General features: G+C 38.2%; 1 protein-coding gene across 13 annotated transcripts in view; it reads right to left on the bottom strand.

Annotated features, from left to right (window-relative positions):
- The window catches only part of ZNF207 (zinc finger protein 207), a 66,159-nt gene extending 55,560 nt beyond the window's left edge, over positions 1-10,599 (bottom strand). For 10 of the 13 annotated variants that reach the window (XR_013762312.1, XR_013762313.1, XR_013762314.1 and 7 more), the window contains exons 1-7: positions 10,443-10,599; positions 8,758-8,885; positions 3,426-3,564; positions 2,283-2,450; positions 2,077-2,152; positions 1,543-1,590; positions 326-396 (exon numbers count right to left, since the gene is read on the bottom strand). Coding sequence is in view for 4 of the 13 variants with exons in the window: in XM_079130471.1 (XP_078986597.1) it covers positions 326-396; positions 1,543-1,590; positions 2,077-2,152; positions 2,283-2,450; positions 3,426-3,564; positions 8,758-8,885; positions 10,443-10,482 (670 nt within the window). In the remaining 9 variants the exon portion in view is untranslated. The remainder of the gene's footprint in view (positions 1-325; positions 397-1,542; positions 1,591-2,076; positions 2,153-2,282; positions 2,451-3,425; positions 3,565-8,757; positions 8,886-10,442) is intronic. The other 3 variants (XM_079130473.1, XM_079130472.1, XM_079130474.1) reach the window with 3 other exon arrangements.
- Between the last annotated feature and the right edge of the window lie 2,269 nt (positions 10,600-12,868).

Genomic DNA, 12,868 nt, shown 5'->3' with positions numbered 1-12,868 from the left:
ACTTCAGTAGTGTAACTTTTACCGACTTTCTGCTAGTAAACAATTACTTTTTATATATTTTTTTAGTTGTAGATGGACACAATATCTTTTATTTATTTTTATATGGTGCTGAGGATCAAACCCAGTGCTAGGCAAGTGGTCTACCACTGAGCTTCAATCCCAACCCATGAACAAACACTTATTTTTCTGTATTCCCTTAAATTACTACAAATACCAGAGAGCATAAAGTGTGTGGAACTATTTCCTATTAAGTCTACTATACAAGAAACTTAAGAATAAAGCATACTAATCATATATAAAAAGGATATTATAAAATATGTCATACCTGGTGGCATACCAGGCATCAGAGGGGGTATTCCTGGTCCAGGTGGCATCATTCCACCCATTGGCATCATTCTGTTAGAAAGCAAATTTCAAAAAACAACCAAAATTAATTAACAGTATAAACCATAAAAAAAATATTATGGCCAAATCCAAAATATTTTGGCTAAACCATACAAAAATATTTTGGCTAAAGACTTGAATTTGCCCTTTAATACTGAAATCAATAAAGCTAAAAGAACCAACTGTGCACTACAACAGCCCTATCAAAATAAAGCCTAAAAAAACCAGCAAGTTCTTGGATTTAACTTTAGGGGGAAAAACCAGTCTTTGTTAACAAAACATTCAGTTACTGAGAAAAAATATTCTATTTAATATGTACAGGAGGCCTCATCTAAAATATGATAACTGGAAAGCAAAATCACCTTTTATTCCACTTGAAAATATCCTCACGGAATAAATAAAATATTTCTATTTTTGAGTTGTCATATTTTCTAAAAGGAAAATATTTAATGTATACTATAAGGAATTTTTGTTTTGGAGGGGCAAGAAAACCCTACTATCAAAATTAATATTGTCAAAAGCAAACTCAGATTGTCTAATTTTTATTTGCAAGTTACCTAAAATTAAACCATGAGTTACAAATAAAATCTGTATTCTCTTTCCCTTAAAACAGTTCACCTTCAAATATCAATGTGCAATTCATTTAAAAAGATTACAAGTTTTTCAATCTGATTTAGTTATTATTTTGGAGGTTTTTTTGGGGCTGAGGACTGAACTCAGGGTCTCACATATGCTAAGCACCTACTGTACTACTGAGCAACAACCCCAGTTACACAATTTAGGACTCATATCAGAAGTTTTAACTTCTATAATTTCTAACAAAGAAAATTCAATCATATTTGAACATTAATGTACAAAGATTTGTCAGAATATATATTCTTTCTTAAATACAAACTCATTACCAGGTCCCATTAATTTTAGCAGTTTGGGGAAAACAGCTACACATTATAAAATGCTAATATTTACTGGACTTATTTCCTCAGAGATGTTTTAATTCCCTCTTTTTAAGAGACCTGTGTCAAACACCTTGCAAATTTAAGTTCTAGTGAGGAAGTTTAGAAAATTTCTGAAGCCAACTGAATAGATATCATTAAACACACACAAAAAAATGACATTATGATTATACTTCCTGAATTACATTATGAATGAGATGCTTACATGTTTTCACCGCAAAATGACTGGGTGTATTTTCTCTGATGATGCAATCTGTGAAAATGTATGACAAAATCAAAATCTAACTGTGATTTTCAAAATACAGTGGGAAAGTGTATTGTTTACCTCTCACATCCAACAATATTTAAGTAAAAGTGATGGGCATGGAACCTCATATTCATCTTAGCTTTTGATGCTTCAACACATAAATCATTTACAGAGTTTGCTTCTTGTCACAACTACAAAGTGTCAAGGATAGTTCTGAATCTCAGAACTTAAATATACAACCAACTACTTTAATTACACAGCAAATGCAATTGAAGCAGATGGCTGCCTACACATTGAAACCCAAAAATCTACTCTCTTCAGAGGCAAATTCATACCTTAAATTTATTGACTGACCCCTTATTAAAGTTGAAGACTTACAGAGCCCATACCGTCTAAAAACAAAAATGTAAAATAACATTTAATTCATGTAATACCCAAACTGAAACATATTATTACTAGGCATAAGCCCACAAGCCAATTAAGTTTTCTTACCCAGGTGGCATGCCTGGCATAACTGGTGGCATTCCTGGCATCAGAGGAGGAACACCTGGCATTAGAGGAGGTATGCCTATAAAGAAGAATTTCGACAAAAAACCCCCGTCAATTAATACTAAAGAGTTAGGGGAAGGAAATAAAACTTCTATACCATATCAATAAAATCATAATAATGTTAAATTTTATGAAAACTCATGTGCTACCTGGAGGCATTCCTGGTGCTCCTGGAACTGGTGGCAGTCCTGGCTGAGCCATTGGGGGGATATAACCTTGCTGAGGTTGAACAGGCTGTGGTTGAAATGAAGTTGAGGCTGCAGAATCATCATCATCATATTCATCTGAATCATCTTGTTGCTTCTTTTTTTGACTCTCTAAGAAAATTTAAATTAGTGTTTCCGATAGCTAAAAAGAAGACACTCAAAAGAATTCAATTACTATTTTCCACTATTCAAATTTGTCTTCACTCTATATTATGCAGGATTAACATTCATTCTCTATCCTATAAAAGGTAAAAGTGATTACCCCAAGTTTTACTTAAGTTACGTTATAAAACAGTTAAGTTGGACACGGTGACAAACACCTGTAATCTCGATGCAGGATGATCCCATGTTCAAGGGTAACCTCAATCAGTAGACCCTGACTCAAAATAAGAAGAGTTGAAGGTGTGGCTCAGGGGTTAAGCATCCCTGGGTTCAAGCCCAGTACCTGCTCCCACAACAATTTTTTTTAACTGTGAGCAGTGACATACACCTGTAAGGCGAACAACTTGGGAGACTAAGGCAGGAGAATTCCAAGTTCATGTTCAACCTTGGCAACTTTGTGAAACCGTCTCAAAATAAAAAATAAGAAGTGCTGGGAAATGGAGCACAATGATAAAAGCATTCAATCCCCAGGTACAACCAAAACATAAAACCCGAAAAAAGCTTTCTATTCCATCATAAAGAGTAAACCATGAGCTGGGTGCAGTGGCAGCTAGGGAGGCTGAGGCAAGAGGATCATGAGTTCAAAGCCAACCTCAGCAACTTAGCGAGGCCCTAAGAAACTCAGCAAGACCCTGTCTCCACATAAAATATGAAAAAGGTCTGGGGATGTGGTTCTGACATTAAGCACTCCTGGGTTCAATTCCCAATACCCACTCCCCCGAAAAAGTAAACTATAACAAAGAGGTCTGACCTCTCCATAAAATAAAAACTTCTCTTCAAAATAAAAAACAGGTGATTAAATAGATTAATAACAACCTTGACCATATAGGTAGTGCATGGCTTCAAATTCCAAGTCTAACACCACCATTAAACATAAAATGTAAAGGGAAAAAAACAGAACTCAAATAGATTCATAGTTTTTACCCTGAGTTTTCTGTTCAAGAAGTCGCCGTCTTTCATCCATGTCTTTTTCTGGAATACCTTCCATACCATATATTTCCAATTCTATGTCTGTTCTGCCAGGTATTGCATTCGGTACAGCATCTATTGTCTCTTTATGCACCTAACATTAAAAACAAAAATTTCAGTAGATAAACAAAAGCACCTCATAAAAATCTTATTAGAAATAATTTCAAATTACTCAAAAAAGGTCACTTAGTAAAATGAATAAATAGATCTATAGTGAGGACTATCTGAATTCTGTTCCTAGTTTTGCCACTTAACAGCTCTGTGATACTGGGCAAATTACTTCACCTACACAGCAGTAGCTAATTTCTACATTTTTTTTAACGATTAAACAAAAGTACACATAAAAAAGCAATTGTCAGAATGTTTAACACATAATAACATCTCCATAAATAATCTTTCAAGTCTGACATATTTCTTCTGAGGGCGAGTGCTGGGGATCAAACCCAGGGCCTCATGCATGCTAAACAAGCACTCTTTCACACCATATAATCTTAATTGTCTTACTTACTAATAAAGTTTTACCCAAATCAAAGATGTTTCAAGTCTGAATTATTATGAAAAGTACTTTCTTTTTTATGTGGTGTAGGGGATTGAACTCGGGGTTTTACATCAAGTGTTCTACCACTGAGCTCCATCCCTAGCAGAAACAGTCTTATATTTTAAAAATTAGGAGGAGGGCTGGGGTTGTGGCTCAGTGATAAAGTGCTTGCTTAGCACATGTGAGGCACTGGGTTGGATCCTCAGCACCACATAACAATAAATAAGATAAAGGTATTGTGGTCATCTACAACTAAAAATATTAAAAAAAAAAAAAAAAATTAGAGGGATGCTGCTCAGAGGTACAGCACTTGACTAGCATGTAGGAGGCCCTGGGTTCAATCCCCAGCACCACTTAAAAAGAAAAAGGAAAAACAAAATTAGAATAAAAATTTGAAAGAGTCTGGTTTATAGTTGCAAACAATAAAATTTACATTTATAATTAGTACCACCCATAACTAAGCAGCCCACCCCTACACAGAACAAAGCCACCTTCTTATGCTAGTGAGTATCAAAATATTTTGCCTACACTATCACCTAAATCAGAAGTCTATTACAGAAATGCAAATTCTCAGGCTCTACCAAAGATGGGAACATCAGAAATTCTTGGGTGGGACCAGTGTTCTGTGTTTTAGCAAACAGTTCTCAAAGTGATCCTGATGAATGCTCAAACTGATTTAGGCTAATGATTGGGATTGCCAAGTAATACTGCTTTGCTTTTCTCTCAAGACACTTAAATGTAAAAACAGAAATGTAATTACAAAAAGTTAAAGCCCAGGGCTGGGGCTAAGTGGCAAAACACTTGCCTAGCACATGTGAGGCACTGGGTTCAATCTTCAGCACCACATAAAAATAAATCATAAAATGAAGGTCTGTGTCCATTTAAGGAAAAACAAAAACAAAAAAAAAAAAACAAAAACAAAAACAAAAAAAAAAAAAAAAACAAGTTAAAGCCCAGTGCAGTAACCTGTAATCCCAGCAACTCAGGAGTATAAGGCAGGAGGACCACAAGTTCAAGGACCATCTCAGCAACAGAGTGAGACCCTACGTAACTTAGCAAGACCCTGTCTCAAAGTGAAAAAAAAAAAAACAAACAAAAAAACCTAAAAATAAGTGGATTCTCCTAGACATATCTCACTTATAGATTTTAAAATGTGACACACAAATCAAATTCAGAAATTATCATATTAGTATCTGATTAATCTTTAACAGCTGTTCCTTGTATTACAACTAAAAGATCCAAGAAAAAAACTACTGACTTAATGATTCTGTTTCCTAAGTTTTTTTTTTTTAAATATATACTATTCCTGTTAATTGCAATAAAGCAATTCATGTTCTTCAAAGAAATACAATCATGCAAGATGCGGAGGCACATGCCTATAATCTCAGTGGCTCCAGAGACGGAGACAGGAGAATCACAAGTTTGAAGGCCAGCCTCAGCCATATTCTGTCTCAAAATAAAAAATAAAAAGGGCCAAGGGTATAACTCACTGGTAAAGCTCTCTTGGGTTCAATCCCCATAGCAAAAAACAAAAAACAAAAAACAAAAAAAAAACACCCAGAAACCCAATTACATTCACACAATTCACACACACATTAATCTTCACTACATTTCTGGGTAACAGGAGCAATGATAAATACATACTAGAAGAAGGAAAAAAATAATGATTTGCTTCAAAATCCTCCCATTATAGTATAGCCAGAATTAGATTTCTTAGGACCTTGCAAAAAAAAAAATCTATCCTTGGTTAAAAACAGGTGCAAGCATTGATGAGAACCTGATATAAACCATGTAACTTACTAATATCCTAAAGCTAGAGTACGAATGATTTAACTGCAGTAACTACTGCAGAGATTGCTGCGAAAACACATAAATAAAAGCACGGAGTCAAAAAAAAAATGTTACTAACAAGTTGGGGTATAACTCAGGGGTGGAGTGCTGGTCTAGCCTGTGTGAATTCCAGGGTTTGATTCCCACCACAGCATTAAATTTGTTTTTCATTCCATTTCTTTTCTCCACTGCACAATCCCTTTAAAAAAAAAAAAGAAAAAGAATGCCTCTACTTCCTCTCCTGTTTTCAAAGTATTCCAATGAAGCTTTCATCCTCTTCATTCTAGGAAATCATCCTTGGTCTTAACTAATGACCTCCATTTTCACTGATGAATCTTTCTCTTTTATTATTTCACCACCACCAGCATTTGACCTCTTAAATAACTCACCCCCTGAAACACTTCCACTGGCTTCCAGGGCATTATTCCCTTGGTTTTCCTTCATTTCAATCTATCTGCCTGGCTGGTTTTCAATCTCCTCATCTCTAAATGTTGGGAGTCCAGGACAGAGCACCCAGCCCCTTTTCAATCCATTTTATACTCTCTAGGAAAAGTACACCTATTATCAAGACTTACACTAGCCATCCTGCATGCTCCCAAATTTCTATCTCCAATTCAACTTCTCTAAACTCCATTCTTATATTTCCAACTGATTATGTAACATCTCCAACTGGATATTCACTAGACCTCAAAATTATGACAAAACTACAATGTTGTCTTCATTTCTATGCTTCTTGTGTGTGAGTGGGGGGGGGGGACAAGTGATGCTGGGGAATGAACCTAGGGCCTTCAGGATGCTACATAAGCACTTTATTACCACTGAGCTGTACCCTCAACTCCCTAATCCTATTCTTTCTGCTGTTTTCTACATCTCACTACATGGAACGTCATTTTTCATACTACTCAGAACACCTCAAGATCATCTTTAATTTCTCACTTTTTCTTATATCCCCACATCTAATCTATCATCAAATTTTGGCCTATCACCATTCAATTCATGTCAAATTATTTCAAATCCCCTAACCAGTCTTAGTGAACTCTGCATCTATTTCCAACTCTCCAGCTGGAATGACCCTTTAAAAAAAGTATATCAGCCAGGTGCAGTGGTACAAACCTGTAATCACAGCAACTTAGGAGGAAGAGGCAGGAAGACCACCAGCCTCAGCAACTTAGGGAGGCCCTAAGCAACTTAGTGAGACCTTGTGCCAAAATAAGTAAAAAGGGTTGGGGGATGTGGTTCAGCAGTAAACTGCCTCTGGGTTCAATCCCTAGTATCTAATAAACAGAGCATCTTATATAGATATTCAAATCCATTTCACTCAGAATGAAAGAAAAAAATTAACACAGTGCTGCCCTTTCTGTTTAGGAAAATTCTGATGTGGAGGGTCTTTTATCTCCTATTTCCTGGAAACTTGCTTACTTCCTTTCAGGTCTCTTCTCACCTGTCAGCTTCTCATTCAGGCCTTTCCTTCCTACCTTGCAGCCCTCACTACACTAAATCCTCTATCACTTATCACCCTAAGGCAAACTAGAGGTTATAATCCTTCACAACATAAATCTAAAAACTCCACAAAGGCAGACCTTTATTCAATGCTGTATATCCAGTACCTAAAACAATGTCTAGCAGTGTTGTTCCATAACAATGTACCATATGTACCTTATCAAGTTATCCACTAACCACTGAAAATGTGTGCTAGTGACCTGAAAAGAGAATTTTAAATTTCTACTTAATTCTAAATAGTTAAATAGCTACATGAAACTATTGCTGTGGCAGTGAACAGCCACTAGTCTATTATGTAGCAGGTTCTCAATTAAATTTAAATAGATACTGAATTGCTATTACAATAAAGCACTGAAGTGAAAATGGTACTGGAGACTGAAACCAGGGGCACGCTACCACTGAGCTTCCTTACTAGCTCTTTTTAAATTTTGAGAAAAGGTCTTGCTAAGCTACTAGGGGTCCTGCTAAATTGCTAACACTGGCCTCAAACCTGCAACCGTCCTGTTTCAGCCTCCAGAGTTGCAGGGATTACAGGTGGGCATCACCTCACCTTACCAAACTGAAAAGGTTATTATAGTGCTGGGAACCTAACATAGTGCCTTGTACTTGCTAGGCAAGCACTCTACACTAAGTTACACCCCCAACCTTTTATACATTTATTCTTAAACTGAGGGAGGCAACGTCGCCCTGTCTCCCCACCAATAGTAGCTCCTAAGGCATAGGGATTTGCCATTCCATATTTCTCTTATTTAGCAAAAAATTCAGGCATCTCTGAAGAGAGTAAAGGCAGCTCCAGCAAAAGTAGAAGAAACGAATATCATAAAGACATAAATTTCAAAGTTCTTGCTACCTCATAGTGAAAAGACTAAAAAAAAAAAAAAACCTTAGAAATACTGCCATTCCAAGAGTTCCCAAAATAAACTGTGGAATAAGCCTAGCCCCAAGCAATCAATTATAACAAAATAAATCCTTCAATGCCAGTGAGGCAACTAACTATATATTAATTCACACAGTCAGAATGTCCACAAAAATTTAAAACACTGATCTTTATTCTCTACCCCAGGTACTTAACAGGCTTTTTTGATCCCTAACTGTTGTCAATCAAAACTAGAATGAAAGATATCACTAATAATCAAATATCAACTTTCTTTAAACATAAAAAGTCATTTTATCCTCTTGATGGTTATAGAACAGACTGGGGGGGGCTGGGGATGTAGTTTAGTGGTAGTATATATATGCTGAATTTCTATGAGGCCCACCACCACCACCACCACCACAGAAAAAGAAATAGAAAAAGAACAGATTTGAGTTGTTTTAAGCAAATTGGTTATCTTATTGCAATAAACAAAATAACTACAGTTCCCAAGGACAAATTCAACTTTAGGGGACAAAAACTAAATGCAGAAGAAAAATCCTTACCTGCATGCAATGAATAGCTAAGCCAGGTCCTGTGTATAGTTTCTTATGACATATATGGCATTTAAAATGCTTTGCCTTTTGGTGTTGTATAAGAATCTTCTCATCATCAAAATCTCTATTACAATACCTGATCAATATTATTAAGGTACAAAGACAGCACAATAATGACAATGCCACAACCAAAACAGTTTTGAGTGATGCCAACAATCCCAGCTACATGGAGGCTGAGCCAGGAAGATCACTTAAGGCCAGGAGTTTAGAGTCAGACCTGGCAATAAAGTAGGATCCCATCTCTTTAATTAAAAAATGAAAGAACTATCACAGGAATAGTATTAATACATGAGAACAGTTAAAATCAAAATGGAACTTTATAGAAAATTTGTTTTTCACATTTATACCACCATATGGATTACACATGCCAGGTAGTCTATTTCCAATTTCCTAGAAACCCAACTCTTCACGACCCCCAAATAAACACAGCTCATCTTAGTAATTTTGCCAAATACTTGTTTAATAGAAATGGCATGTTGACTTTTGTTCAATATTTCAGCATTTACAAATGAATATAAAAAGGTTCCCATATTAATAAGTCCCCATGTTTATGGCAAAAAATTAATTAAAATTCACTTCTATACGAATTTCATTCATTAGCTATAGTGGAAATAAAAATAATCGAAATGTTAAGAATTCACCAATATTTCGATTCTAACACCTAACTGCATGGTGAATAATAATGACGCATTTCCAATGAACAATCCATAAAATTGCTTGCAAGTTCGTACTAATTTATGGTGTCAGAGAAAGTATTAAATACACTAAATCTGATGAGTTAGGTCTACAATGCTGAGAATTCTTACCACTCAAGATTTTCCTATAAGCATACTAAAAAACCCCGTAATCGACTTTAACCTAGAATGAGTAAATTTATTTCTGTAACACACCTTTTTAAGTACAAGAGACTAACTTTAACATAAAATTAACGCTTCCGGTAAAAGCATTAAAAAGACACCACATTTTAGTAAGTTTTCCTTTCTAATAAGAGAAAGCTTTTTTTTTTTTTTTTGTCCTCCAAAGTTGGGTAATAGTTACAATCAACTCCACCCCGTAAGAGAATGCTTCCTTAGGATTCAAGGCGCCTCTGGGTGAGATACGGAAGCCAGTTCTCTGCTACACCCGGGGGGGGGGGGGGGGGGGGGCGGCGGAGGAGGTGGTGTGCAAAACCAGAGCTAACTTGAACCTTTGTTAAAGGACTGATTCTACTATACTAAATAAGTGGGAGACAAACTCCGGAAGCTCTTCCCAATCCTCCATGGAGACAATTAGCATATTACACTGGAATAAAGTCCCTTTGTTGAAGCGTTACCAAAACAACCGACGTGTGAGTTCTTCGGGGACAGAGACTGCCCTTGGTGGAGAGTCCAGGCCGCCTCCCCGTGGGCCAATATTAGCACCAAACGAGATCCTCCTGAGTCACCGAGTCCAGTCCTACACCTGACAGAGCCTCTAAACCTCGGGTCCCCATCTTCCGAGAAACCTTCCGGAATCAGTCCCAGCCACCAAGCCACCCACACTGAGGCCTACGTCGCTGGCGCTCCCCGCCACACGCCAAATCCGGGCCTCCAGGTCCCAGTACTCATGAACCGGCACCCCCGCTCGGCCTCGACTTCAAACCGACAAAGGATATCAGCACCACGGCTTCAGCTGCTTCTTCTTCTTGCGACCCATAGCTGCGTCCTACCGACAAATTAAAGGGAGGAGAAAAGAAGCAGGAAAAACGAGGAAATAAATCGCTCACTTTTCCGAACCAACGGCCACAACCGCGTCCCACAGGAAACAGACACAAAATGGCCGACGCCCTCGTTCGCTCTCCGCCTCCCGTCAGGCACTGCGACCGGAGGTGGGGCCAGGCAAGGGAGGATCACATGACGTCAACCTCCGCCCTGAGAGGGTGGAGACGCGCAGCTGCGGAGGGGTAGGCGCCATCTTGTGGGTTTTTGTGATTTCGACTTTTCACGTCTGTGAGAGTGATCTTCCGTAGGTTTCTTTAGTAAAGGAGCAGGCGACGTAGGTACGCTCAACTCACGCGAATTTGGAAGAAACTAACAAAAAAAAAAAAAAAAAAAAAGTTAACACAGTAATTACGGGCAGGTTACAAATAAAGGAAAATCGCCGGCGCGTTTATGCACGGATGTAATCCTAGGGACTCGGGAGACTGAGGCAGGAGGATCGCAAGTTCGAGGCCAACCGGGGAAACTTGAGACGCTGTCTGAAAATAAAATTTAAAAAGGGGCTGGGGACATAGCTCTGAGGCAGATCGCCCCTAACTTCCAGTACCGCAGAACAATAATAATAATTGGAATAGCGCCCAATTTTTTATTTCAGTTGCCTGATGAAGCTTTTCTGCAGTGTTGGTTATGCGCACATCGCATGGAAAGTAAAAGAAGTCGCAACCTCAAAGTAGCCACAGGCAAGTAAATGACGCAGTGTGGTCAGTGTGGCGAGGAAGTGCGAGGTGCTTGCAGCAGGACCTGAGGAAGGCAAACCTAACTTTGGAAGGCTTTGGTGGGATGAAAGATGAGAGAATTCCTGAAGGCCCAGCGGGAGCAAGCGGAGCGGCAGAGTATCACAATAAAAGGGGGAAAAGTGCAGCTGAGCCGATCGTGATGGTTTATGCCTGTAATCCCGGCGACTCCGGAGGCTGAGGCAGGAGGATTAAAAGTTTGAAGCCCTAAGCAACTTTAGTAAGACCCTGTCTCAAAATAAAAAGTAAAAAAAAAAAAAAAAAAAAAAAAAAAAAAAACTGGGGATGTGGCTTAGTGATTAAGTACCCCTGGGTTCAATCTCTAGTAACAAAAAAAAGGCATCTGAAAGAACCTACAGTAGGACTGGCGCTCACAGGGAAGGTGCTGGTGGGACAGAGTCCTAAGGAAGTTGGCCAAGACCAGTTTTGGAGCTTTCCCTAAAAGCATTCTGAGGAGTTGGAAGTCTGAGTGGCCACATAGGAGTTTTAAAGGGACAATTAGAAAATAATGCAAGTAAGAGGTGGTTGAAGGGCCCAACCTTTGTGTTCATATTCCACCAGTACCACTGCCTAGCTGCATGTCTGGAAAATCATTTAGCTTCATCGGACAGCACTTAGAACAGAGTTTGGTACATAGTAATGACTAGTAATGTGAGTTATGTGTTACTAGTGAAGGCAAAAAATAACAGCAGACATCCATGGAGACCTTACCATGTGCCAGAAATTGTAAGTTTTATATTGTTTCTCTTAAAACAAACCTTTGGTGTAGGTGCTGTTATTATAAACCTTTTTAATATAGTTGAGATAAAAGAGGTTAGCATAATCTAGCCAATGAGGAAAAGTTCCCAGTGCAGAAGTGGTGGAATTAGAGCAGTAAGGAAACAAAGGGTGTTTGACAGAATCCTTATTACTGGAATTAGGAAAACCTGTTTTGACAATAATTTATACATTTTTTTTTAAATCCCAAATTCTGGAAACGGTGGCAACACCAGTTTATCCACCATAGGATATCTCATACTCCTGGGACACTTGTAAGTACCCAGTTTTTGATGAACAGACAAATAGAAGTCTCAGCACTGTATCCAGAATAAGTATAATTAAACCAATGAGAGGGAATAATATGAAAATCAGATTTACACACCCTCCACCATGGCAGAATAATTTATAAACACTAGGATAGATCCTCCAGCCCAAGTAGCAGGATTAATTACTGGAGGATCTGGAAATAGGCCCAATAAGTTTCTCCTGTTACCATACGTACCTGACAACCTATAATAGCCAACATTGCCATAGACATGGTAGCTGGTGTCATAGGGGCCCCTTGATTCTCAACCACATTCTGAGATTTGATCAACTTCTTGATCTGACCCCAAGCTGGGGGATTTGTGCTTAGTGTGCCTTTTGCTGGTTGCTTATTTGTCTTGACTTTTCTTCTAAGATTTTTGGGGCAGCTGTGGCTGAGGCACCACTGTTCTTGGAGCAATCCTCAATCTTTTGAATTGGGGTTGGAGTCTGGCCGTTGGATCCATGTTGATGACGTACTGCTTTCTCACGTACCCAAATCAGCTTCTCAACGCCTTCTGGAAAAAT

The sequence above is a fragment of the Sciurus vulgaris genome (genome assembly GCF_902686455.1).
Source record: "Sciurus vulgaris genome assembly, chromosome: 3".
NCBI lineage: Eukaryota > Metazoa > Chordata > Mammalia > Rodentia > Sciuridae > Sciurus > Sciurus vulgaris.
The sequence above is the reverse complement of the archived record's forward strand: the minus strand, read 5'-3'. Positions and strand labels throughout refer to the sequence as shown.